This window comes from Pollachius pollachius (assembly GCF_949987615.1).
Source record: "Pollachius pollachius genome assembly, chromosome: 14".
NCBI classification, from domain to species: Eukaryota; Metazoa; Chordata; class Actinopteri; order Gadiformes; family Gadidae; genus Pollachius; species Pollachius pollachius.
The window spans coordinates 10,148,060-10,176,052 of record NC_136947.1 but is presented as its reverse complement, the minus strand read 5'-3'; the positions used below and the strand labels follow the sequence as shown (position 1 = coordinate 10,176,052).

The 27,993-nt window shown below is 53.7% G+C and overlaps 1 protein-coding gene across 4 annotated transcripts in view; it reads left to right on the top strand.

Moving 5' to 3' along the window:
* pard3ab (par-3 family cell polarity regulator alpha, b) overlaps nt 1-27,993 on the top strand; it is a 119,702-nt gene that overhangs the window by 9,001 nt on the left and 82,708 nt on the right. For all 4 annotated transcript variants that reach the window (XM_079751482.1, XM_079751483.1, XM_079751484.1 and 1 more), the window contains exons 2-5: nt 9,210-9,314; nt 17,942-18,146; nt 21,836-22,029; nt 22,628-22,771. In XM_079751482.1, coding sequence (XP_079607608.1) covers nt 9,210-9,314; nt 17,942-18,146; nt 21,836-22,029; nt 22,628-22,771 — 648 coding nt within the window. The remainder of the gene's footprint in view (nt 1-9,209; nt 9,315-17,941; nt 18,147-21,835; nt 22,030-22,627; nt 22,772-27,993) is intronic.

Here is a 27,993-nt window from a genome sequence, read left to right as displayed (position 1 = left end):
AGAGCTAACAGCCCCTAGCATGTAGTCTTCTGTAGCCGCTGGAGTCGGGGCCCTGTTTCTCTGCCTGTCTCTCCATGGCTCCCTGTCTGTCTCACTGTCCGCTTGGATGTCTGTCTGTATTTTTCTGTCTGCCTGCTTGCCTGTCTGTTTCTTTGTCTGTCTGTTTCAGTTTACGTCTGTGTATGCTTCTGTCTGTCTGTCGGTCTTCATGCGTTAGCTTCCCAGGTGTTTGTCCATCTGTCTGGTTGTGATTCTGTGTATCTGTTTTTGTCTGTCTGACTGTTAGCCTGCCTGTTGGTCTCTGTTTCTGTCTGTCTGCCTGCAGTAGCATGAGTTGACAAAGCTCCATCCCACTTATAACATGCTAATGACGCACAACATTGTGTGTGTGTGTGTGTGTGTGTGTGGGGCTTCCTGCTGCTTGAACACTGGGATGAGTGACTCACTGGTGTGTGTGCGCCTGACATGTTGGTTCTTGATGTGAAGGGAGACACAGTATCCAGAATCTGGTAAAATCTCCTTTTTGCACCGGCGGTTCTGGGATAGCTATACTCTCTATATCATCCAGATCTATACTATTTGCCTTTATACCATCTTCAACTCCCAAATGTCCTGTCTGGTATTAATGAAGTGCTTATCCATCTATGCTAGACCTATACGGTGTACATCTACACCTTCTAGTCTCAATTTCTATGACACTATACCACAACTTTACCTTATAGTTCTATGCTGTCTGGATCTATACTTGTGTCATCAGGTGGGCCTTAGCCCCAGGGCTGAGGCCTTGGTGGATCCAGTTCACACCGGTCCTTGAGCGTGTTCAGACTTGTTCCCGCCTCCCGGGTCCTCTGCTGACAGACAGGACGTCCTGCCGTCTCGAGGTGGCAGTGACAGCTCTCTGGGAAGGGGTGAGGTGCACCTTGGGATCTGGTGTCTTTTATTGTGGCAGCTTGTCACTGAACAAATGGGAAGCCTCCGCTTTCTACAGAGCGAGGGCAAAGCCAGCTGAAGGGAGGAGGAGGAGACCTAGGGAGGAGGCAGAACCAGTCGTCCTCTGCCTTCCAGATGCTGACTTCGTCTAGGATGTTTACTGGAAATCGGATTGATTCAAATCAGTATGCGGAGGACGACGTCGATAGACTTTCTAATCCGAAGTTCTGCAGCATCGGCTTCTACTGATTCAGAGTTGGAACAGTCAGATTACATTTACATTAACAATCAGGGCATTTAGCAAACGCTTTTATCCAAAGCAACTTACAGTAATAACATTTTTGAGGAAAAGGAGAAACAATATATCGCTGTCGGTAAAGTAAAGAAGTTCATAGAACCAAGTGCCAAGCACTAAAATTCACTAGGTTAACCCATTCCCCGTACACAACAAAGACAGCTAGGATACGATTCTACATGATGATAAGTACTATATTTAAGTGCCAGGATGTACAACACACAAAAAGTGCGTAAGGGGGGGAAGGCGAAGCAGAGTCTAGGTGAACTCTGAACAAGTGTGTCTTGGGTCAGTGATACTGAATGGGCTAGTGAGACATTGTGTTGGTTCCAGCTCTGTCGCCAGGCGGGGGTTAAGCAGGGTCTAAGCGACGGGGATCTCTGTAAAAACATCCGGGTGTAGCGTCCAGCGGCTGTGGGTGTCGGGTGTTGTCTTTGGAAAATGAAACATGAAAAGCTTGAACAAGCGTGATCTTATTCCAGCCTGTGTCTGTCCTGGCGCACATCGTCCGTCCTGCGACTGCTTGTTCAGTCAGACGAAGTTGTGTAGCACGGTGTGTTAGCCGACACACAAACACTCAGAGAACACATTCTCAGTCTCACAAACACACACAGATCTGCTGAGAGGGGAGATAAGAAACTGTCTTTCTCTGTTGTGTATTCTGTTAACTTCAAAGGAACTTCTCAAACGGGTTGTTCATCCATTCTGAACTGCCTCCCACCATAAACCCAACAGGAAGCAGATGAACCCGGGTGTTGACGTGGTTCGCAGTGTTGAAATCTTCAGGATGTTTTCCATCACTGACGATCGACCCATCTTTCATTCAAGCCATTTGTCAGACCTTAAGAACACACCTGCACACCTGACCCCCCCCCCCCCCCCCCTCCTTCCTCTCACACCTGGGAACCTGAACACCTGAACGCTCCTCCCTCTCCCCCTCACACAGCTGAGCTCTCCTCTCATCTTCTCCTCTCACACACCTGGGCACCTGAACATTGCTCTGTCAACACTTTATCCCAGGTGTGTTGAAGAGACGTACAGTGATTTGTTTTTTATTATCATGCATCTAGGAGCAGGTAGGGGATAGACAGTACAGAGACAGGTCATTAAGGAGCAGGTAGGGGTTAGACAGTACAGAGACAGGTCATTAAGGAGCAGGTAGGGGATAGACAGTACAGAGACAGGTCATTAAGGAGCAGGTAGGGGTTAGACAGTACAGAGACGAGTCATTAAGGAGCAGGTAGGGGTTAGACAGTATAGACACAGGTCATTAAGGAGCAGGTAGGGGTTAGACAGTACAGAGATGGGTCATTAAGGAGCAGGTAGGGGTTAGACAGTACAGAGACAGGTCTTTAAGGAGCAAGTAGGGGTTAGACAGTATAGACACAGGTCATTAAGGAGCAGGTAGGGGTTAGACAGTACAGAGACAGGTCATTAAGGAGCAGGTAGGGGTTAGACAGTATAGAGATGGGTCATTAAGGAGCAGGTAGGGGTTAGACAGTACAGAGACAGGTCATTAAGGAGCAGGTAGTGGTAAGACAGTACAGAGACGAGTCATTAAGGAGCAGGTAGGGGTTAGACAGTACAGAGACAGGTCATTAAGGAGCAGGTAGAGGTTAGACAGTACAGAGACGAGTCATTAAGGAGCAGGTAGAGGTTAAGGGCTGATTATGTTTCCACGTCGACGCAACGCAATGACCCCACATAAGCTTCGACGCAGTCGTGAACCAGTTTTGGTTCTGTGTCGGGTTTTAGTAAGCAGACCAATCACAGCCGTTGCTGCTGCGTGGCCTCGATGGAAGGTTACAATTTTTGGGAGGCGCACGTCAGGCCCTTGTGGTGGACGCAAGGAGGCTCCGCAAGGACGTAATGGGTCTGTAACCCCCTTGCGTTGCGTGAATATGGGACAATAACCAGCCCTTTAGACAGTAAAGAGACATTCATCTGTTGTTGGGGCGGGCTGAACCGACCTTTCCCCCCCACCGCCGTGCCTATAATGGATGAGGCCGTCGGTGACGGGAGACGCAGGGATCGTGTTTCCGTGTTCATAACACCAGGGAAGCACACACACCACACGGCCGTGCGCCCTGTGGTGACATGTGTTGTGTGAGGGACCTGCACATGCAGAAGCTCTGCAAGTAAACAATGGCTGACTGACTGACATAGCCTTCAGCAGTTAAACTTGCAGGTTTAGTCGTGTCAGAGAAGTGCCACTAGGTTGTAATGCTACATGGTGATGCTAGGTGGTCATGCTGCGTGGTGATGCTAGGCTGTAATGCTACGTGCTGATGCTTGCTTCGGGGGCCATGCTAAGTGGTCATGTGACTTGGGCCACTTGTATAAACGCTTGAAGTTCATAAAGTAATGGGTGGTGTAAAGTGGGGACTCTTTTAACACATCATTATCTGTGATTAGGCCTCCTCTCTTTCTCAAGACCAATGGTCTGTCTGTCTGTCTGTCTGTCTGTCTGTCTGTCTGTCTGTCTGTCTGTCTGTCTGTCTGTCTGTCTGTCTGTCTGTCTGTCTGTCTGTCTGTCTATTAAATAAAAGGACCTTTAATATGCCAGTCTGTGCCGCCCTCATCCACGCCCCTAGGGGGGGCTGCAGGCCAGAGCACCGGAGATGGTAGACTATTTGGACCAGTACAGCACAGTGTTCTTTGTTCCTGCGGAAATGTTATGCCTTTTTCTTCCTCACACTCCTGCCATCATGTGCTCATCTGGGAAGGTCAGGTCTCAGCTGGAGGTTCAGACCAGGCCTGAGTAGTTTCTGTTGACTTTTCTCCTGACCATTTCAAAGTGAAACATAGTTTTAACCCCATAAACTGGTTAATGTTTTAAATAACAGCGTTTGTTGTATTTTGTGCTGACGTAACCAAACCTGGAGCATATTGTATGACTCAAGCAGTCTTCTGAGGTCTTCCCTCATGAATGTTCTGCTCTCCTTAACCTAAACATCAACCAATTAGCTACAGAAGAACTTGAGGACTGTAGTGTTTAATTCAACCTTGGTTCAGCGCTAGGTGGGAGGAGTTTATAACTGAACCCTGTACCGACCCCCAGAAAGGTTACGACCGTTGACAAAGCACTCGTAGATCGAGATAAACGCACTCTACTGAGCTGCTGTTGATGACTTGGCTGGATTAGATTAGATTGGTCCTTTCTAATGCAGGTTACTCTAATATAACTGTAAACTAAGCAACCCACAGGCCGGTCTGGGTAGAGCCGCGCTGCACTGCCCCCGATGCTAAGGGGCGGAATGACGCTGTCTAATGCTATTTATCAGTGCAGGATTAGAGGGCTGGGGGCCATTAAGGCTGATAAGGTGTTATCAGTGTGTGTTGATGAGATTCAGAGCTGCTGGGCTGGAAGTGTTCTAGGTTGTTCTAGAAGTTCTCGGCTCTCACCATTTTGTGTCACCGTTTATCGAAGTTTGTTTACAAATCCGGTTCTGTGGATTTCCACCCTGATCCCGAATGCTTCGAAGGGTCATCCTGATGTAGAGTCTGCGGTCTCCTGAGTTTCTGGGCTGTGGTTCTTTTAATGACCGCCTTTTGAATCAAACAGAGGAACAAATGCTGGTCATCTGCGACGGCCAGGCAGATGAAGGTTAAAGACTGCTAGCATTAACCAGCTAACCGCATTAGCACCTGACTCTTATAGTTCTGGTGACAGGCCTCTCCCACACCGGAATTATTCTAAAATTAAAATGGTTTGGTCAAATATTCTCTTGTACAAAAACAAAACAAAAAAATAACAGTTTTACCCATGCATTGTTCTCTGAACTGTTTTAACGTCAGTCAGGGTAACAGCAGTGGTATGAGCTCTAGAACCCAGGAATGTAGCCCTGGTGGTCTCATGTTCCAGAAGGACGGGCCGGTCCCCACTACAGGCCCTGTTCTCTGTGTGTTTACCCTGTATCGACGCGGCCTTCAGCCCGGGTTAAAGAGTAGCCAGCCTGGGAAGATCACAGCTTCAGACTGGACATCAGATCTGTGTGTGTGTGTGTGTGTGTGTGTGTGTGTGTGTGTGTGATGAAGATGTTTCGGTTGGTATTCGGTTGGAAATGGTCATTTTCAAGGAAAAAACGTACGTGAAGGAATTCAACCCGCTGTAGATGCCAGCATTCAATCAAGATAAAAATACAAATGGGGAAGGAAAAGGCTAAATATACCTAGATACGCCTTGTGCAGTTCAGCATGCATCATTAAAGTTTAATGTAGTCAACATGCAGACTCAGCAGTTCTTTAGGACCTAACTTCTGCTGTACCTACTCCTCTTCCATTCCTCCTCCATCAACTCCTTCTCTTCCTCTCCCTTCTCCTCCTCCATCAACTGCTCCCCTCCGTCCGGCCTGCACAGGCACGGCTGACTCACACCACGGGGCACACTTCACACCGGGAACACACATCACACCGGGGAACACACGGCACGGGCCGCACATCACACCTAGCATCCACTTCTGTACCGTGAACACACACAGAGGCCGTGGACTTCAGGAGCCGGGGGGAGAGGTTTGGTCTGGTGGTCCTCCGTCTGTTCCCTGAACCCAGAGACCACTGGAGACCAGGACCTGGGGGAGAGGTCTGGTCTGGTGGGTCTCCTCCTATACGCTGGGCCTCTGGTGGAGCTGCATAGGTCTGGTGGTTCACCAGGACCAGACCCACCCAGGTCTGGTGAGCTGGTTGCCAGCAGGGTTTCTTGTGGTTATTTAAACGGCGTTCCACCCTCGCCCTGGAACCTACGGTAGATCTGATAGGCCGGTTCCCCGTGAGAAGGAGCATTGTTCTGGGCGGGGGCGGGTCGCTCTGTCCTGGGTCAGCCGCCCGTTCTCGCTCAGTTCTCCCTCATTTCTCCCCCCAAGGCCACCGGTTTCCTGGGATTCTGGCCGGGGTTCTGGCCCTGTAGAGAGAGGGGTTGCTGGACCAGACCGTGGGGGGAAACAGCGAGGTGGAGGTGGTAAAGGAGGTGAAGGAGGAGATGTTTTGATGGGTTGGTGAGAGTTTGGTGTAATATCGGGTCACGCTGGAGATAGAGAGGGACTGATTCACTCTGAAGCCTGTGAGAGGATAGAAAGCAATTTTAAAAAGACACACACGCACACGCACACACAGAGCGGGTTGGCTGGTTAACCGGGAGGTTGCTATTTCGAGTGTCGAGGTGTCCCTGAGCAGGACGCCTCACCCTGACTGCTCCCGATGAGCTGGCTGTCGCCTTGCGTGGTTGACACCGCTGTCGGTGTGTGAATGTTTGTGTGAATGAGTGAATGTGGGGCAGTATTGTAAAGCGCTTTGAGTGGCCACTGGTTAGAAAAGTGCGATAAGAATGCAGTCCATTCACACGCACGCACGCACGCACACACGCAAGTGTAAGAACAAACATGGGGCACATCAGAGGCTCACACACACAGAGGGCCGCCGGGCTCTGTTGGTTCATGCTACGACCCCGTGACTAGAGGTCACGGGGTCGCGCTACCGTGGCAACGGGGGTCCAAGGCCACGGCTGATTAGACGGGAGGCTGGCGTGTCCTGAGTCTGATTGGACGAGCAGCGGCGGGTAAACAGAGTCTCAGGTGAATAATTGAACGGCGTCTCCTCAGGTGGACGGAAGAGCAGAACCAACCTCACCGATCAGATCAACAGGGGAGGGGTTAGGGGTTAATTATTGTTCGATTGGTGCACATGATAATTGATAGTGCAGAACTTTCAATCATTACTTTTTTATTATTATTATTTTATTATTATTATTGTTTTGTTTCATCATGTTATTTAGCAAGCGTTTTTATGCTGAGCCAGTGAAATAGTTATTGATGCTTGATATCATTCAGGTAGAGGTTAGAGTTAATCTGGCTCCAGGAGGCCTACAGGTAGGAGTCAGGGGTCATCTGGCTCTAGGAGGCATACAGGTAGGGGTCAGGGGTCATCTGGCTCTAGGAGGCCTACAGGTAGGGGTCAGGGGTCACCTGGTTCTAGGAGGCCTACAGGTACGGGTCAGGGGTCACCTGGCTCTAGGTGGTCTACAGGTACGGGCCAGGGGTCACCTGGCTCTAGGAGGCTTACAGGACTACTGCACATTGAGGGATCGAACCCAGAACCTTCAGCCAGGAGTCTATCACCCCACCGCTACACTGGCCTGCCTTTAAACATGAATCTAAAACGTGAAACACGTGAGCAGTAGAAGGGAGAGGAGGAGGGGAGGTCTGGGGAGGATAGTCTACAACACGTGGTCTCTGCCTTTAATTATTCATGTCTTCTCCTCTAAAGATAGAACATGTTTTACAGTTAGTCTGTCAGCCTCAGTAGAACCCGGAGGCCCAGGGATCTCACGACATCACTTCCTGTTCCTTTGTCCCCCGGTCCTCTAAACAATCGATGTGTTACCAAATTTGTTTGTTTCGAAATATGGGAGGAACACGCACATAGACACACGTGCACGCACACTCATTTTCAAATCACGCTCTGCTGTCGGGAGCTAATCCGCTACGTAGCGTGCCGCATGGGGGGATGTGATCCAACAGGCAGCCGGTTTCCCCTGAGGGGCCGTCTTAAAGAGACTGTCATGTTATCCTCCATGTTTTAGTCTGCTGTTTACTTGCCTGTCATTGATCTGTGAGCGGACTCTTCAGCAAATCATGGGGACACGTATCATAATCGGCCAATCAAATTACGTGGGATGAGCCGTCTCTCTGTCACTCACACCCTGAACACCACCCGACCACCCCACCACCTCCTCTCCTCTCCTCTCCTCCATCTCTCCTCTCTTCTTCTCTCCTCCTTCTCACTCATCTCCTCTCTCTCCTCTCCTCTCCTCCTCTCTCCTCTCCTCTCTTCCTCTCTCTCGATTCTCTGTAGGTCCGCTGGGCGTGATGTGGGTCTAATATGTGAAATCGCAGAATCAGTGCAGGCACACAGTAAAACATCACTGTTCTGCTGGACTGTCCCTTCGTAGTGCGTGTGTGTGTGTGTGTGTGTATGTGTGCGTGCGTGTGTGTGTGTCGGGGATATCAGCTGTGGTCCACAGGGGGTATGTTGTTGTCCGGGTGACAGTCTGCCGGACAGGAAGTGACAGTGGCTGACAGGAAGCACATGACCCCTGTCAGACCGTTCTGGAGGTTCATCAGGGTAGACATAGAATCCCCTGACTGATCGGCTGACTGTCTGTCTATTTGACTGTCTGTGTCTATTTGGCTGACTGACTGTCTGTCTGTTTTCGCCGACTGTCTGGCTGACTGGCTGCATTCAGAGAGTTTCTCGTTGTAATGTGTTGAGTCTCCTTCAATAGCTTCTGCACGTTAAACTCTCTGCTGGAGGTTCCTCTTAACTCCACTCTGAGTTCTCCATCTGAACCCAGCGGAGTTGTTCTGCTCCTGGTTCCTCTGAACTCCACTCTGAGTTCCTCATCTGAACCCAGCGGAGGTTTTCTGCTCCTGGCTCCTCCGGGCAAAGAGGACAGCGTGAGGAGGTCCTCTCGTTCCTTCATGAACCCACACCTCCTCTGACCGACGTAGGGCAGAACAGGCTTGGGCCTGGGGTGGTCTGGTTGTGGGGAGAAGATACTCAGTTCATGTTTAAATTGCTGAATCAATATGAGCGTCGCTTGCGTAAAGTACATCACACATGTAATTCACGTTACACAGAATCAATCAATCGCACAACGCCACGGGCAGACTGAAACCCAACTCTCTGTCCGTCTGTTTCTGACTGGTTTGAACCATGTAGCATACAATCTGCATCGGCTGATGGGAGGGCTGCAGACACGCCCATTTTAATTTAGGTCTCTTGATTCATTCTGTTGTCCGGTTCTCTGCTGCTGTCCTCGTGTCAGGGAGAACAACGTGGTCCTAAATGATGTGCGATATGTTGTATATATTTACGTGTGTCTGTTGGTTCAGTACATTTGTGTGTGTGTGTTGGTTCTGTACGTTAGTGTGTGTTGGTTCTATATGTTCTACATGTACTATATGTTAACGTGTGTGTTCTCCGTCAGGACGCGGGCTACTGGATGCAGGTCCACCGGTTGGAGCACGGGGGTGACGGAGGAATCCTCGACCTGGACGATGTGCTGTGTGACGTAGCGGACGACAAGGACCGGGTGAGAGACAGAGAGACACGCACACAAACACACACGGTGATGTCACATCACACTGCGTGACATCACATGGCGACCTCACACAATGACATCACATTATGTCTCCTTCCGATGTCTAACTGGGATCTGGCTGTTTCGGTTGTTGATGTAAAGTGTGTGTGTGTGTGTGTGTGTGTGTGTGTGTGTGTGTGTGTGTGTGTGTGTGTGTGTGTGTGTGTGTGTGTGTGTGTGTGTGTGTGTGTGTGTGTGTGTGTGTGTGTCAATCACTCAGCTAACACTCTGACATCTGTCCGCCCTGAGAGGAACCAGAAAATACATTTGAACATGAATGCCTGCAGAGACACACACTCCTATACACACACAAACACTCCTACACACACACAAACTCATACACAAACACCCTGCAGGCTCCCTCAAGGGACTTGACTGAGAGCTCAGAATTACACGCACGCACACACACACACACACACACACACACACACACACACACACACACACACACACACACACACACACACACACACACACACACACACACACACACACACACACACACACACACACACACAAAGAATGCAAGGTGTCCGTTTACATCCTGGTACTGTGTGTGTTTCTGTCAGAGAAGAATGTGTGTGTGTGGGTTGGAGATGTCAGTGTGTGTATAAAAATAGGGATGCCTGATACAGCTGTGCCAAGTATTTAATACAGCCGTGTGTCTGACACACACACACACACACACACACACACACACACACACACACACACACACACACACACACACACACACACACACACTCTCAGCTGCTGCAGGGTGGGTCTGGAGGAATGGGGCGACGTAATGGTTCTCCGTTACAGAACCCACGCTCCGGACATAGTGCTGTCTGGAGGTGTGGTCCCTGGGGTCAGGGTTGGGGGCGGGGCTCTGGTCTGTTGAGGGGCTTCATTGCTCAGAGGGCCTCCAACAATGTGATTGATTGACACCTGTCCGACCCATTGTAAGTGTGTCAGACGACCTTGACAGGATTAGACGACAACGTCCCGAAAGGCCGACGCCAGGAAGTCAGTCGGCCACACGGCTCGAGCGTCTCCGTGTCCGAGCAAGGTACCGGTCACCGTGGCAACGGACGCCGGTTGCCATGGAGGTTCCGGCCTCGCCCCCTGTAGAGCGGTGTACTCCTTGTGAGTCAGGGTTGCTCTGGCTACCAAGGCACAGAGGAGACCTGTAGCCTTATCTGTACACACAAGCAGATACACACACTCAGACACCCACACCAAGGTGTTTTTGTGTCCGTCACCGTGTCTGTGCCCGCCAACCAGCCAGCAACCATGTCCTTCTGTGGGACTGTGAGACGCTGGACTGTCTGCCTGTGTGTTGTCACCCTCTGGTGGCGGGCCTGTGTCAGAGCAGGTAGTTTACCGTCAGGTGGTAAACATTCAGTCAGGGTGCCTTAAGGTAGCGCATGCATCCGGTTAGCTGGGGGCGGAGCGAAGGAACAGGGGGTATGTAGTCAAGATCCATGTACTGTAGTTACTCTTCATTCATGTCTCCAGAGGGAGAGAGAGATAAAGATAAGGGAGGGATGGAGGGAAGGGAGGAATGGATTTGTACAGAGAGGATGAATGAAGGGATGGAGGTTGGTTGAAGGAGAAAGTGAATTATGGAGCGAGAGGTGGAGGAATGGAGAGAGAGAGGGGGAGGTATGAGAGAGAGAGAGGGGGAGGTATGAGAGAGAGAGGGGGAGATATGAGAGAGAGAGGTGGAGGGGAGAGAGAGGTGGAGGTATGAGAGAGAGAGAGAGGTGGAGGTGAGAGAGAGGTGGAGGTAGGAGAGAGAGTTGGAGTGGAAGGATGGAGGGGGTGGAGGAGAGAGAGTTGAATTTGAAGGGATGGAGAGAGGTGGAAGTGAGAGAGGTGAATGTAAGGGAGGTGTCTCACCTGTCAGATCGAACATGGAGATGAGGGAGGGAATTTGAGCTCAGGCGAGGGGCTTCCTCTTGTGAGGGGGAGAGGGTTACCCTGCTCAAGGGCACTTCAGTAGATTAATATCTGTCAGCTTGTGTGTGTGTGTGTGTGTGTGTGTGTGTGTGTGTGTGTTCGTGTCCCCTGTATAAGTTAGCTTGACATGCGTGGTAACTCCACTTTGACCCTTTTGAAATGTATAAGTATACATTTCCCCTTTGAAATGTATATTTGAGTGTTGAGCTCTGTCCTGTTCAGACCTGTGGATCTCATCTATTCAACAGGTTCTCTAACCTCAACGACTTCCACCTTAGCTATAAATCAATGATTAATTCATATCTATTCAATGACCTGATGTCACCCTGTCGACATTTCATGCAACCTGGCTAACAAAGAACCTGATTTGAATGTTTCAGTTTCTGAACATGGCCTTCAACAACACTAAACAGAAAAGGCTGTTGTTTACTCTGATGCAGTACTGCCTGGTTCCCACTAGGAGGCAGTGTTGTTCCAGAGGTCGGGGTGTGTGTGTGTGTGTGTGTGTGTGTGTGTGTGTGTGTGTGTGTGTGTGTGTGTGTGTGTGTGTGTGTGTGTGTGTGTGTGTGTGTGTGTGTGTGTGTGTGTGTGTGTGTGTGTCTGAGACCGTGGGGTCCTTGTCAGTCGTGGGTGTGTTTTTAAAACAGGAAGTGGAGTGGGGGCCGTCAGGAAGTCAGGTCACCCCCACTAAAAGGGAACGCGGTCCCTTCCTCTCATGTGTTTGTCGTCAAGTAAAGAAAAAAGCCCGCCCAATAATAGACTAACGACTTAATTTGCGAACTTCCTGTTTGTAATTAATAACGAACATCTTATCTGTTCTCGCATATCTACCCCCTGCTGGAGATCTTTATCCACAGCGACTCAGAACAGCAGTGGGGATCTATCCCCTTACCCGGCCAGTGTTAGTGCCTTGCTCTACCAGTTGAGGTAGATGGGGAATAGATCCCCTAACCCTGGCAGTGTTGGTGCCTTGCTCTACCAGTTGAGGTAGATGGGGAATAGATCCCCTAACCCTGGCAGTGTTGGTGCCTTGCTCTACCAGTTGAGGTAGATGGGGAATAGATCCCCTAACCCTGGCAGTGTTGGTGCCTTGCTCTACCAGTTGAGGTAGAGGGGACTTTGTCCGTGACCACTGCATACACACTTGCCTCCCTAAAGACTCAGTGTGTTGTAAGTTATCTACAAGTGACCCCTGTGTGTGTGTGTGTGTGTGTGTGTGTGTGTGTGTGTGTGTGTGTTAAAGTCATTAGGGCTAATCAGTGAATGCCAGCCCCCCTGACCCAGGTGTGTTCCTATGACATGAGGAACTGCAGAACATCTGGGCTCTGCCAGGCATTCTGCTCCCTATTGTTCTCAGGGGTCTTCCCCTCTGGCATCGCTTCCTGTCTTCCGGGACAGGAAGTGATGTCAGACCACTGGGAGGAGAAGGTGAGCCATCGTGTCCCAGTCCCACTGGTCAGGTTGGAGGCGGTCCCGGAGGGATCAACAGGCCTGACTCAGTTGGTTCCTCGTGCTTTCAGAGAACGTTCTGGTATCTCCTGGTTCAGATGGTTTGGATCGTAGTGGAGACCCGCTCACCATCTGGGCCCTGGTGCCTCAGCTCTTTGGTTCTGTCTCCTTACCTTTCCTTTTGTTATAGCAGCCGTTTATCGACTTGTGTTTGTGTGTGTGTGTGTGTGTGTGTGTTTGTGTGTGTGATTGTTGTCCCCGTTCTTAGCCCCGGCTGTGCGCTGGTGTTCCGCTGCAGTCCAGACCCCTCTCTAGCGTCCTCCCGGGCAGCGTTAGTGCGTAGCGGTCACATCAAGTTAGCACCCCCCGCCCAAAACGGCCTCGGACCCCCCCCCCCGGTCGTTTCCCAGCAGCCAGCGGGAGGCTCTCTGAAACAAAGAGCTCCTGTTCTTCAGACACACGGACGCTCGTTAGCCAATCACAAGCCGGTTCTAAACCCCCCCTGCCCCCTGTAGAGCTGTTTCCCCCCCCCCCAACCCCCCAGATGTTTGATGGACAGGTCCATGGCTTGTTGCCAGGGAGGTTCTGACCCCACTTGTTCATCTCCAGGAGGTTGTGGAACGTTCTCCACCTCTCTGTGGACCCCGCCCCAGGCCCCGCTCTGTGTTCCCCACCTCTCTGTGGACCCCGCCCCAGGCCCCGCTCTGTGTTCCCCACCTCTCTATGGACCCCGCCCCAGGCCCCGCTCTGTGTTCCCCACCTCTCTGTGGACCCCGCCCCAGGCCCCGCTCTGTGTTCCCCACCTCTCTGTGGACCCCGCCCCAGGCCCACGTCCGTGGCCTCCAGCGGCCCCACGGGGAGCCAGCAGCTCTGAGACCTGTCAGGACGGAGCGGCAGTGTGTCGTGTCTCTGAACACGCTGGATAGAGGACCGGGTGTAGTCTGGGAGGGCTCAGAGTGAAACACACACACACACACACACACTGCAGTTTGTGTGTCGTGTCTCTAAGTCGCCTGAAGAGCACAAGGAAAGTGGTTTGTTTCACACCAGGCAGGAGACTCTTGTCAGTCCCAGCTCAAAGGATATGGGTTCGATCCCCAATGTCTACAGTCTACCTGTAGACATCCTAGAGCAAGATGACCCCTAACCCCTACCTGCTCCTTAATGACCTGTCTCTGTACTGTCTAACCCCTACCTGCTCCTTAATGACCTGTCTCTGTACTGTCTAACCCCTACCTGCTCCTTAATGACCTGTCTCTGTACTGTCTAACCCCTACCTGCTCCTTAATGACCTGTCTCTGTACTTTATTTGGACATCGGGGTCAGCTCATAAATAAACAGCCGACAAAATCAGTGTTTACCCATCAATCAAGTGTACCCTCTGTGTTATGAAGGCCACGGGGTGTGGCCTTCATTCATCCATCCACGGGGGGGAGGGGGGGGGGGGGGGGGGGGAGAGGGAGAGAGGAGAGGAGAGGGGGGGGGGAGGGAGGGAGAGAGGGGGGGAGAGAGGGAGAGAGAGGGAGAGAGAGAGAGGGAGAGGGAGAGAGAGGGAGAGAGAGGGAGAGAGAGGGAGAAAGGGAGAGAGAGAGAGAGGGAGGGAGAGAGAGGGAGGGAGAGAGAGGGAGGGAGAGGGAGGGAGGGAGAGGGAGGGAGGGAGGGAGAGGGAGGGAGAGGGAGAGAGAGAGAGACTTGGGGTGTAAACGTGGAGCGAGCGAGAGCGTTGTTCATCTCAGCTTGAGCTGCTCTCTTTAATTGGAAAATACCAATTAACCAAAGCAGGGGTGAGGGGGGGGTGGTGCTAATGCTGTGTGATAGGAGAACCACGACGACACAAAGAGAAAATTGAACTGCAGGATTTAATCATCGCAGCGCCACTGACGCACAGAATCCAATTTATTCCGAGAGTTCATTAAACACACACAGGCTGCGCTGAAAAGACACTTCTGAATAAAGGATTCTCCAGTCGGGATCCACATGTGGTGGTGGACTGCGGACTGCAGGGCAGTCTGTAATTACAGCGAGAGACAGACGGACACCAGACCCACAGAACGGGGAGGAAACCGAGAATCAGAGAGAGGGGCTTAGAGAGAGCTTGAGTCAGAGAGACAGACGGACGGGAGAGACAGACGGACGGGGAGAGAGAGAGACAGTCAGGGAGAGACTGCCAGTGACCGACCAATAGGTGGGCTGAGAATGAGCTGAATGCAGACACAGACAGACAGACAGGGAGAGAGACAGTCAGGGAGAGAGAGAGACAGACAGAGCCATGTGTGTGTTTCTTTCTCCTCTGCGTCATGATTCCTTGTCTGTTACCCGTCTGGTCTGATGGAGTGATTCTGATTCATATAGTGTTTGCCCATCAGCCATCACCTGATCCTATCTCTGTATCCTCCATATCCCTTCTGATCACTCTGATCAGTGGCTGCATGTCAGCCCTTCCAGATCAATATCTGGTCCACGTGAACGGCCAGCAGGACGGGCTCAGGGGCCGTTTGAGAGGGCTACGTTAGCCATGTAGCTGTAGGGCTAACCACTCCCTACTCTCTGGAAACACACACACACACACACACACACACACACACACACACACACACACACACACACACACACACACACACACACACACACACACACACACACACACACTGACTTGTCCCCCCAGCAATGTCATAAGTGTTGATTAGGCCCAAGAAAAATGGAAGTTAATTGAAGCTAAGTGGCTAAATATAGCGCTCAGTATGATTAGCACAGATAGCGACATGATGTATGGCGCTCATTAGCATGCTAGTCCAGCCCCCTGAAGGCTACGCTTCGCTAGGTGTTGATTTATCCACAGATGATGCTACGCGCTAACGCCCCCGCTAGGCTAACTCGAGGAAGGGGAACTTGAGGAAACACTAACTCGAAACAATCACCTTGGAGATTTCAGACTACCGTCCAATCAAAGAGTGTCTGGCGTGCACTACCCAGTGTAAATGTAGATGAAGCTTTGAAACACACACACAGGTGTGTGCGCCTGTGTGCATGCATTATTTAGTGGCTGTGTTGTAGTGTGTGTTACTGTGCTTGTGTGTATCTGGATGAGTGTCATTGTGTGTGGTTGTGTATTTGGAAGCATGTGTCATCGTGTTGTTTTATATTTGGATGTGTGTGTCATTGTGTGTTTGGTTGGGTATTTGGATGTGTGTGTCATTGTGTGTGTGGTTGGGTATTTCGATGTGTGTGTCATTGTGTGTGTGGTTGGGTATTTGGATGTGTGTGTCATTGTGTGTGTGTGTGGTGTGTGTGTTTGGTTGTGTGTGTCATGGTGTGTGGTTGTGTATCTTGATGTGTGTTTCATTGCATGTGGTCATGTATTTGGGTGTGTTTCATTGTGTGTGTCTTGTTAAACACACACACCTCTCCAACGCGCTCCATTGTATCTGCTGCTGCTGTGCAGATCACCTTACGTAACTCAGTGAGTGGGCCGGCATGAGGCTGCCTCCCACCTCTGCAGCCGTCAGAGGAGATCGCCCCCAATGAGACGCACCGCTCAGCTCGCCGCCCGGCAATTAACCGGCCAATCACGCCACGCCGTTGCCACTGCAGACTAATTAGGCATTCATGGCCGCTCTCTGCAGTATCAGCATCTCCCTGGGGATCTGTCTTTAAAGAACAGTTCTCCAAAGTCTCCAAAGTGTGTGTGATGCAAACATCCGCCCTGGGCTGAGCCCACACCTCTGCTGGGGGTAGAGGTGTGGGTCTCTCTATCTCCTCTCTCTCTCGCTCTCTTGCTCACTCTCTACCTCTCTCAAAACGTGCAGTGAAATTATTCTTGTAGCCTCGCAAGAAAAGCGTTATTATTTCATCAGCTCATCGCCGTGGTCTGTCATCAGTGAGACGGTGAATCATCCAGACAGGACGTCTCCGTGGTCGGACGCTGACACCCGCCCTCTTGTTCGCCCTCTCGCTCGCCCTGTTCCTTCAGATCCTCTGAAACCGGCTCTCGTCCCGTGTCCCCAGACCTTGGTACCTCTGAGTGAACCTCAGACAGGAGGCTGAACCCAGCGGGCCGATGTTCTCCTCATCAGAGGGATGAGGGACTGAATGAATGAATGAATGTATGAGGTCTCTGCAGGTCCTGTCTCAGGAGAACCGACGCCGTGAACTTCCATATGATTGCTTCTGCAAACGCTGGTCGTCTTGGTAGTATTCAGCCCGTGGCTCTGAGTCAGTCTTTGGTCTGTTTTTAGATAGACCTCCACCAGACCTTTCAATCTGGGGGGCGGCATGTGGCTCAGGAGGTAGAGCGGGTTGGCTGGTTACTGAAAGTTGGCTGGTTATCGTCGATGTGTCAGGGTGTCCCTGAGCAAGACGCCTCCCCCTGACTGCTCCTGGCAAGCTGGCTGTCGCCCTGCATCGTGGACTCCGCCGTCGGTGTGTGAATGTGGGCATGAATGGATGAATGCGAGGCAATATTGTAAAGTGCTTTGAGTGGCCACTGGTTAGAAAAGCGCTTCATAAATGATAAAGATGTGCATCCCAGTCTTCCAACCTGTCAGTGGGGTGGGGAGGCCCGGGGTGACGGAGGAGTCCTGGAGGTTCTCGCCGTCGCGTGGACTAGCGCTCAGCCATGCGAGGGAGACGTCCATCTTGGGTTCTGGTGCTCATATCTCCTGGGTCGGGGAGTTGGAGCGCGGAGCCGACAGCCGGGCCCAATCAGAGCTTCATAAGAGCTAGATGGGGCGGGGGGGGCTAGCATCAGGGACAGCTAACCCTGCGGTGGAAGTGTTTTCCATGAGCTCAGCTGGTTGGTTGCAACACTGCAGAACATTCTGGCGCTCGCTCCCCAAGACGCATCAGCGACACAAGCTAGCCAGCTGTGTTAGCTCGTTGGGGGCTAGCGGTGTGGGGGGGGGGCACCGACGTGTTGATACTGTTGATATGAAACGAGAAGAATGCTAACATCTTTCTGTCTCTTTCTCTCTCTCTCTTCCCGTCTCTCTCTCTCTCTACCTATCACTCCCTCTCCTCCCGTCTCTCCTCTTCTCTCTCCGTTTCTCTCATCATCTCTCTCTCTCTCTCTCTCTCTCTCTCTCTCTCTCTCTCTCTCTCTCTCTCTCTCTCTCTCTCTCTCTCTCTCTCTCTCTCTCTCTCTCTCTCTCTCTCTCTCTCTCTCTCTCTCTCTCTCTCTCTCTCTCCAGTTGGTGGCGGTCTACGAGGAGCAGGACCCCCACTCCGGGGGGGACGGGACCAGTGCCAGCTCCACGGGGACCCAGAGCCCGGACCTCTTCGCCCCCGCGGCCCCCGAGCTGAACGGCACGTCCTCCTCCACTGCCTCCTCCTCCGCCTTCACACCCTACCAGGCCGCCAGCGAGATCGAGGTCACGCCCTCCGCCCTCAGGACCAGTAGGTTACCACGGCGACGGGGATGGGAACGGGGGGAAGGGGGCGGCGCTTGTTTGAGGGATGATGGGGATGGAAACTAGTCGTATTTTAACATTGTATTTAGTAATAATTATTATTTTAAGATAATAATTAGGCTGAATACGTGGTTGAATGTGGAGGGAAATGGCCTGAGGAGACGGCTGGACTTTACAGCCTAGAACATACACTAACTATGTATTCATTAGGTTATTATGAATATTAATTTCTTAATATTTAAATCATTATCAATCAATATCAATGACTCACACACACTCTCTCACTCACTCAATCACTCACTCACTCACTCACTCACTCACTGACTCACTCATTCACTAACTCTCTTTGTCATTCTCAGTCTGTACCTTGAAGTATCGTTTCATATAACGTCAACACGATGTCCTCTGAGATACCGCTCAGGCATCGCTAGCAGAGCTGGAAGTGATGAGGTTGCTCTGAGACGGAGGTGTGGGCGGATGTCTGGATGGATGTGTGATGACTGGAAGGATGTAATGCAGGCAGATGAATGGAGAGACAAACCACAGATGGATGAGTGGGTGTGCAGCAGGGTCTGTAATGAGAACAACCGATTGATTAATGATGTCTGGGTGGACACAGCGACATGGACGGAGAGGAGAGGACTAGGAGGAGAGAGACAGTCGGTGGAGCTGGTTGCCCTGGTGACGGCTTGACTGATCAACCGCCCCTGGAAGGTTGCGGGTTCGATGCCCAGTGTCCCCTGCCATATCTTAGGCCTCAGAGACTGTATTACGCTCCCTGTGACATACAGAGTCACAGAGCAAACAAATAACACGGCTAGGTAGCGAGCTACACTCTGCTAGCAAGCTACGCTAGCGCGGCGCTGCGTGGAGCTAATTGGGCACACAGGGTGTGTTCCGGGCTAAAGGCAGCGTTAGGATCCTGTCGCCGCTCTCTAATTGGATCGTTTTGCTTCCTGCCGAACCGAACACCTCGGCTGTGGCTGGGTGCCTTTTGATGTTGTTACCACGGGAACAACAAGAAACAACAAACGCTCAACACACGACCCCCCTGTGATTGGTCGGTTCAGAACAGAGCAGCACCTTGCAGGTTTGAACCGCGACGGAGAATATGAAAAGAGACACGCGCACACACAGTTAAAAACACACACACACGATAACACAAAAAGAGAAAAACACAGTTAAAAACACACACACACAAATAACACACAAAGAGAAAAACACCCAGTTAAAAAAACACACATAATAACAGGATAACTCACAAAGAGAAACACTCACATTCAGAGAAACGCATACATACAGAATCAGACACACAAACACACACACACACTTAGAGAAACATAAACACACGTGCAAATACACACACACTTAAAGAAACACACCCACATGCACACAGACGAACACACATGCATGCACATACAAGCACACACCCACGCACACACCCCGTGTGTGGTTGGAGGTCAGCCCAGCCTTAATTGGCGGTGTACATGTTCTGTTTAGTTGTGATCCACAGCTCACACACTCACACGCCGCGGTATTAAATTATAACCTCGCTTAATTCAACGCGCTGAATATCATCAGCTGCATTCTAACGAGGCCGACTGAGGAGAGAAAGAGACGACATCCCGACAAAGTAAACCTAATTATGCACTTATTTTCATCACAGCGACATAACAAGGGCGCATTTCTCACTCACTGGTGCATGCTGGGAAAGATCCCGGGAGCGAGGCAGCCATGCTAGCTGGTCGGGGTTTAGCAGTGTGTGCGTCACAAAGGGAGTGATTAGGGGCTGATTACAGCGGTCTGAATGGAGCACACATTGTAGCGACGCTAGCACTGAGCAGCTTTGTCAGCGCTAACCTCCGCGCTAGCGCTAACGGCTGGGAACCGTGCAATGCTCGTTAACGGCCTTCGTTAGCGAGAACGCGGCGTATCCATTCAAGGCTGAAAGCAAGCCGCTAATTACCTTGTCCCGTCGGCGTGATCACGAGACGTCTGGGCCGCTCCTGTCAGCCCCGGATTCAGACGCAGTATTGGTCTGAAATAAATGCTAATTTATTTAAATTCCCCTTTTTTAATCACATGGCGAGGACTCGTGTCTTAATGGCGGTAGACTGCTCGTCGTTTGGAGATGAGTGTCTGAGTTTTATTTTCTGTTGGTGCTTCTGACCTTCAGAGAGGTCTTTTGACACGGCATCGAGTAACACATTGTTTTAGTTGTCTTTGGTTCAGAAGGAGATTCCCTCCCACTGTTCCTCAGTTTTAGACGGAACCCAAGCCCAGGAATCTTAACTTTAAGACGCAGACGCAGTCTGGTTTAGAGAGTGTGTGTTTTCACAACCATGACGGAGCATATTTCAACGGAGACGATACAGATGGCTCTGAGTGGGGCCGCCGCCAGCTCGGCCTGCTGGGAGTTGTAGTCCTGGAGCCGGTGTCTGGACCTGTCAGGACTCCTGGCCTGAACTCCAACTCCCAGGAGGCTCTGGGGCTGATTCTCACCCCTATGGATAACTAAGATCCCACGGTCCACCAGAACTGTCTCACACACACACACCACACACCGCACACACACACACCGCACACACACACACACCGCACACACACACACCGCACGCACACACACACTCTTTCAAACATGAGATGGTCAACAGATATTTATTGACTCAGATTCAAAGCGTGTTTGGGTCTGATCCTCGGCCCATCGTACCTCCCACGCGGCGGGGGTGCGGTCGGCCTGAACACCGAGGCTCTAATGACGGCTCCACGGCGGAGCAGAGGTCTGTGTGGGGCGTGGGAAACCAGAGTGATCTTCCTCATCGTCACGCTCTTCATCCTTTTCATCATCAACATGCTCATTGTTGCACCACTTTTGTTTGTGTGTGTGTGTGTACTGTTGTTGGACTGATTAGGACGCTTTCTGGATCACATCTTCGACCGTGATTCTTTAATACTGCCTGAATATGAGTCAAAAGGTTCTGGGTTCGATCCCCAATGTCCCCAGACTACCTGTAGACATCCTAACCCCTACCTTAATGACCTGTCTCTGTACTGTCTAACCCCTACCTGCTCCTTAATGACTTGTCTCTGTACTGTCTAACTCCTACCTGCTTCTTAATGACCTGTCTCTAGTCTGTACTGTCTAACACCTACCTGTTCCTTAACGACATGGATTGGAGTTACTTCATATTGGAAACTTGGTGTATGTTGCAATCCCTTTAATCCCCTGTGTCTCAGGGTCTCTCTCTCTGTCTCTGTCTCTCTGTCTCTCTGTCTCTCTGTCTCTCTGTCTCTCTCTCTCTCTCTCTCTCTCTCTCCCAGACCTGTCGCTCCACAGCCACCAATTATCCACCAGATAATTGGTTAGGTGTTGCGAAGTTGCCTTCACACGTTTTTCAACCTTGTCCCTATGTCTCTCATCCATTCTCGCTCTCATTTCCTCCCTAGACATGCCCCATGTTGGCCCAGCTAATTGCTAAGCTAATTAGCTTAGCTGTTGCTAACTTTACATCATCCCCTTCCCCTCTGTCTCTAGTTATCTCATCCATTCTCGCTCTTATTCCCTCCCTAGACATGCCCCATGTCGGACCAGCTAATTGCTAAGCTAATTAGCCTAGCCGTTGCTAAGTCTACATCACGTCACTCAACCCGGTTCGTTATGTCTCACCTCCCCAGACATGCCACTCCACGTGCGCCGCAGCAGCGACCCGGCCCTGATGACGCTGAACGGGCCTCTGAACGGCGTGGAGCCTCGCCCCCCGGCGGAGCAGCAGACCCCGCCCTCCCGACGTAACCCCTCCCGCTGGTCGACCACCGCCGGCTTCATGAAGCCCCGCCACTCTACCGGCACCAGCAGCCTGGAGCGCAAGGTAGCACACGGACCAGCGCTAGGCTAATTCTAGGCTAGGTTAATGCTATGCTAGGTGAATTCTTTGTTAGGTGAATGTTATGCTAGAGGAATGCTATGATAGGCTAATGCTATGCTAGGCTAACGCTTTGCTAGTCGTCCATGTGCCTCATGCTATCTGGGTGGTTGTTATTGAAGTAAGGCTTACGTTTCCGGGTGTGGTTCTTTAGCTAAGGCTAGCAGGATCTGGAGGCATAGCTCATGGTAAAGGTGAAGCTAGGCGTAACGCAAGCAGAGTTATGGTTGTATTCATTGTATTCATTGTGTGAAGATATGGCCAGGTAGCTAATGTTAGGCTAACAGTATGGCTATGTTCCTACTGCTAATAACAGCAGCAGCTATGGACAGTTAGCCAGCTAAGGCTAGACTAGTATAGTTTGGCCATTACATGTTAAAGCTTTAGCTTTAGCTACATAGCTAAGGTTAGGCTACGACACTAGGCCTGGGAGCTATCGCTAACATTATGCGTGGTTGACTTTACAGGTTAAAGCATTGGCTAAAAAGCTAAGGTTAGGCTATGACGCTAGGCCGTAAGCTAACGCTAACCCTCTGGTCGACAGGGGAAGGCTACGGACACGTACCGCAGCCTGCCGCGCGACGCCGGGACCTATACCAATCAGAGGGACTTCCAGAGAGAGACGGCGAGGTCATCGCTCAGCGCCAACCACCCCATGGTGGACCGCTGGCTGGAGAGGCAGGACCAGGCACGTACACACACACTCATGTACAAAATCATGCACCTACAAGCATGTACACACACGCTAACACACACAAAAATGCGCGTGCACGCGCACACACACAAACACACACACACATGCGCACACACGAACGCAGGTGCCAGCACACTTAAAGATATAGACACACATGCAAAAACATGTACACAAGCACGCATAAACTGACACGCACACAGACACACAGACTCAAACACACACTGTGGCAGCCCGTTTCCCCAAGTGTCCGGTACGTGGTAAGAATAGCGAGGACAGCAAGGGTGAAAGCCGTTGCCGGCGTTTATTCAAAGCAGTGCAACACAGTAAGAACGGTAATAGCGAGCTAGGGTCTCCGCGAGCCTCGTAGTCTCTGGCGCCTCCGTGTCGTCCTTATCCCTGCTCTCCTCGAGTCAGTCCTCCGCTCCCCTTTTAGGAGTCTGCACCCACTCGTCCTCCCTCCGGCCAGGTGTCCCTCATCCGGCTGATGGGGGTGAGGGTTGTGTTGCTCTCTGCCGCCGGCTGGTGGATGGCGGTGGTACACGCCCTCCACCACAAGCCCCCGTACCCTCCCGGTGGGGGCCGGGATGCCAAACTCCTTCACCGCTTGATGAAGCCCCCGGTTGGCTGGGTCCCAACCCAGGCAGGCATCCCGGCGTGATAGGGCATCAGCGTTGGTGTGCTCCTTGCCCGGTCGGTGGTCCACCTTGAAGTGGAAGTCCTGGAGGGCCAAGAACCACCTCGTCACCAGGGCATTGGTGTCCCTGGCGCTGGCCATCCATTTCAGGGGGGCATGGTCGGTGACCAGGGTAAACTCCCGACCTACCAGGTAGTACCGGAGCTTACCCACGGTCCACTTGATGGCCAGGGCCTCTTTCTCCACCGTGGAGTAATTCCTCTCATTGGGCAGGAGTTTCCGGCTGATGTAGGTGATTGGGTGCTCCTCTCCGGCCCGGACCTGGGACAGCACTCCCCCCAGCCCTACTTCCGAAGCATCTGTGTGCACAATGAGGGGGAGAGAAAAGTCAGGGGTTATGAGCACCGGCTCCGAGCATAGGGCTTCCCGGAGGGTCCCGAAGGCCTTCTCGGCCGCCTCGGACCACCGGACTCGGTCGGGCAAGGCCTTCCGGGTCAGGTCATTGAGGGGGCTGGCCAGCGTGGCGAATCCGGGTATGAACCGCTGGTAGTACCCTACCAGCCCTATAAACGACTTCACCTGCGTTTTCGAGGTGGGGCGGGGCCAGTCCCGGATGGCGGCCACCTTGCTCTCCTGCGGCCGGACGTTTCCCCGCCCTACCCGGTACCCCAGGTAGGCTCCTCTCCTCCAGCCCGAGGCGGCACTTGGCCGGGTTGGCGGTTAGACCGGCCCTCCGTAGCTCCCCCAACACGGCCCGCAGCTGCCGGAGGTGGACATCCCAGCTGTCGCTGTGGATGATTATATCATCGATGTAGGCCCGGTGAGGCTGTAGGAGCTGGTCCATCATCCTCTGGAACGTGGCCGGGGCCCCGTGGACGCCGAAGGGGAGGACGGTGTACTGATATAGGCCCCCCGGGGTCGCGAACGCCGTCTTCTCCCAGGCGGTCCGGGTCAGCGGCACCTGCCAGTACCCCTTGGTTAGGTCCAGGGTAGTGAGGTACCTGGCTGGCCCGAGTCGTTCGATCAGCTCGTCCACCCTGGGCATGGGATAGGCGTCGAACTCTGAGGCCTCGTTCAGCCTCCGGAAGTCATTGCAGAACCTGACCGTCCCGTCAGGTTTGGGCACGAGGACGACTGGGCTGGACCAGGCGCTGCGTGATTCCTCGATGACCCGGAGCTTGAGCATTCGTCCCACCTCCTCCTGGATGGCCTCCCGCCGAGCTTCTGGGACCCTGTACGGGGGGACTCTCACCGTTACCCCTGGCGCCGTCCGGATATCGTGGTGGGCGACCGTTGTTCTCCCCGGGATCTCCGAGAACACGTCCTGGTGTTGCAACACCATCTCATCGAGGCCCTGCTTCTGGGCCGGGCTAAGGTCCTCCCCTACCGGGACCACCGGGAATTGGCATCAGGCCGCCAGCGCCGGGGGTGTCGGGTCTGGCGGGTCCACTCCCCCCCTCCACTGCTTCAGAATATTAATGTGGTACAGCTGGGTGGGCTTGCGTCTCCCGGGCTGTCGCACCCGGTAGTTCACCTCCCCCACTCGTTTGACCACCTCGTATGGCCCCTGCCATTTGGCTAGGAATTTGCATTCCGCCGTGGGGACCAGGACCAGTACCAGGTCTCCTGGGTGGAAGGTGCGCAGCTGGGCCCCCCTGTTGTAGACCCTCGCCTGGGCCTGCTGTGCTCGCCGTAGGTGGTCCCGCACGATGGGCCACACTCTGGCCATGCGGTCCCTCACCTGCTCTACGTGGTCCAGCGTGGTGCGGTGGGGGGACAGCTGGCTCTCCCATGCCTCCTTGGCGAGGTCCAGGATTCCCCGGGGTCTCCTCCCGTACAGCAGCTCGAACGGGGAGAAGCCGGTGGAGGCCTGGGGCACCTCCCGCACGGCGAACAGGACATGGGGCAGCAGCTGGTCCCAGTTCTTCCCGTCCGCATCCATGGCCTTCCTCAGCATCTGTTTCAGTGTCTTATTGAAACGCTCCACGAGGCCGTCCGTCTGGGGGTGGTACACTGACGTCCGGAGTTGCTTGACCTGGAGGAGGCTAAGCAGTTCCTTAATAACGCAGGACATAAAACACGATCCCTGGTCTGTCAGGACCTCCCTGGCTATCCCCACCCGGCTAAACAGAAGCATGAGCTCCTTGGCTACCGCCGCGCGTAGGGGTAGGGTTTCGGGGTACCTGGTGGCGTAGTCCACCAGCACTAGGATGTACCGGTGCCCCCGGCTGGTTTTGGGGAGGGGCCCCACGATGTCGAGGGCTATCCGGTCGAACGGGGTCTCTATGATGGGCATGGGAATAAGGGGGTTTCTGGCCGTGGCTCGAGGGGCTGCCCGCTGACACTCGGGACACGCCTGGCAGTGCCGTTCTACGTCCCTTTTTTACCCCTGGCCAGTAGAACCTCGCTAAAACCCGGTCCCAGGTTTTGTCCATGCCCAAATGGGCCCCCAGGAGGTGTGTGTGGGCCATAAAGAGCACCTTGCTGACGTACGGTCGCGGGACCACTAATTGTTCCCTCACCCCGCCCTCTCCTGCCACTACTCTGTATAGCAGCCCCCCCCTGGTGCTGAAGTGTGGGTGTGGTGGGTGACTCACCGAGTCCCGTGCCTGTCCGTCGTGGGCCAAGACGTGGCTCCACGCGTGTTTTAGCGCCTCGTCTCGGAGCTGGGCAGTGGCGAACTGGCCGGGTCGGGTCGAGCCTTCCCCCCTTTCCGGTAGGAAGTCCGAGAACTCGGTGAGGGGGGAACTCTCCGGCGCCTCCGGGGGGTCTGTTCGGGAGGGGGCCGGGAGGGTTTCCGGGGTGTCGGCGGGGTCCGGCGGCCCGGCGCCGGTGGGTCCTCCCGCCGCTCGGATGGGGGACCCCGGTGGAGAGGGCCCGTTCCCCGCCGAGTCCTGGTCTTCCTCCGTTCGCCCTCCTGGGGAGGACGGAAGCCTGGTAGCCCCGTAGGCCTGTCGCGCTCCCTTCAGCCCTCTGCGGGGTGGTTCTCTCCGGCTCCGGCGTTCGCTTGCGGGGTCCCATAGCCGGTGGAAAATCGGGCAGTCCCTCCCGATCAGCAGCGGTACCGGGAGGTGGGGTACGATCCCTGCCCGCGTCGTGAACGTCCCGTGCGGGGTCCGGATGACAACGTGGCAGGTCTCGTACGTCCGGGTGTCCCCGTGCACGCAGGCCACCTCTATGGGAACCCCTTCCTTCCCGCCCGCCAAGTCGGGGCGGAGGAGAGTGACCACGCTGCCGGTGTCCACGAGGGCTTGCGTGTCCCGGTTCATCACCCGCGCCGGTATGGTCGGGCTTCCTGACGTCCCCTGCGTCCAGCAGGTCGCCAGCATGCAGGGCCGGTTCGTCCCCGGGTCCGCGTCGGCCGACGGCATCGACGCGTCTCGGTTCCCCGGGCAGTCGCGAGCGAGGTGGCCGGGTTGGCCGCACCCATAGCAGCGCCTCCACTCGCTCCTCTCCTGCCTCCAGCTCGGCGGGTCGGGGAGGTGTCTTGTGGCCCCGGCCGCGGGTCCTCGTGGGTCCCGGCGGGTCTCGGCGCGTCGTGGGGTGGTCCCGGTTCGGGCGCTCTGTTGTGCCACCTGCCAGTTCTCCAGTCGCCGAACCAGGTCGTCGACTGTGTCGGGGTGGTGGTGGGCCATCATCTGCCGCGCGTCCGGCGGGAGCCGGCGGAGCGCGTGGTCGATGATCACCCGATCGATGGGGCTGGGCCCTTCCCCCCCCGTCAGCCACCGCTTCACCAGCCGAGTGAGCTGGGCGATCTGCGTTCGGACGGCGTCCCGGCCGTCGAGCCGCCAGTCGGCGACGCGTTGCGCGCGGGCCGCGAGGTTGTGGCCGTAGTAGGCCAGGATCGCCTGCTTGAGGGTCGGGTACTGCCGGGCGGCCTCCGCCGGTAGGTCCTGGCTCGCCTGCTGGGCGGGCCCGGTGAGGAACGGGGCCAAGATATGGGCCCACTGCTCCTCTGGCCAGCTTTCCCTCTGGGCGGTCCGCTCGAACATCTCGAGGTAGGCCTCCACGTCGTCGTCGGGGCCCAGCCTGGAGAGCCGGCTGGTCGGGGCGGCGGTCGCGGCGGACTGCTGGGTGAGCCGTAGTACGGCCTCGCGGAGCAGGGCTAGACTCTCCGCGGTCTCCCGCTGCTGCTGCTGGGCGGACGTCGCCGCACTCTCCTCCGGGTTCCCCAAGTGTCCGGTACGTGGTAAGAATAGCGCGGACAGCAAGGGTGAAAGCCGTTGCCGGCGTTTATTCAAAGCAGTGCAACACAGTAAGAACGGTAATAGCGAGCTAGGGTCTCCGCGAGCCTCGTAGTCTCTGGCGCCTCCGTGTCGTCCTTATCCCTGCTCTCCTCGAGTCAGTCCTCCGCTCCCCTTTTAGAGGTCTGCACCCACGTGTCCTCCCTCCGGCCAGGTGTCCCTCATCCGGCTGATGGGGGTGGGGTTGTGTTGCTCTCTGCCTCCGGCTGGTGGATGGCGGTGGTACACGCCCTCCACCACAAGCCCCATATATACACACTCAGACAAATAGGTACGCACACTCACTCACACGCAAATACAACACACAAACTGAATAACTTGTGATTAATGTGTGTGTG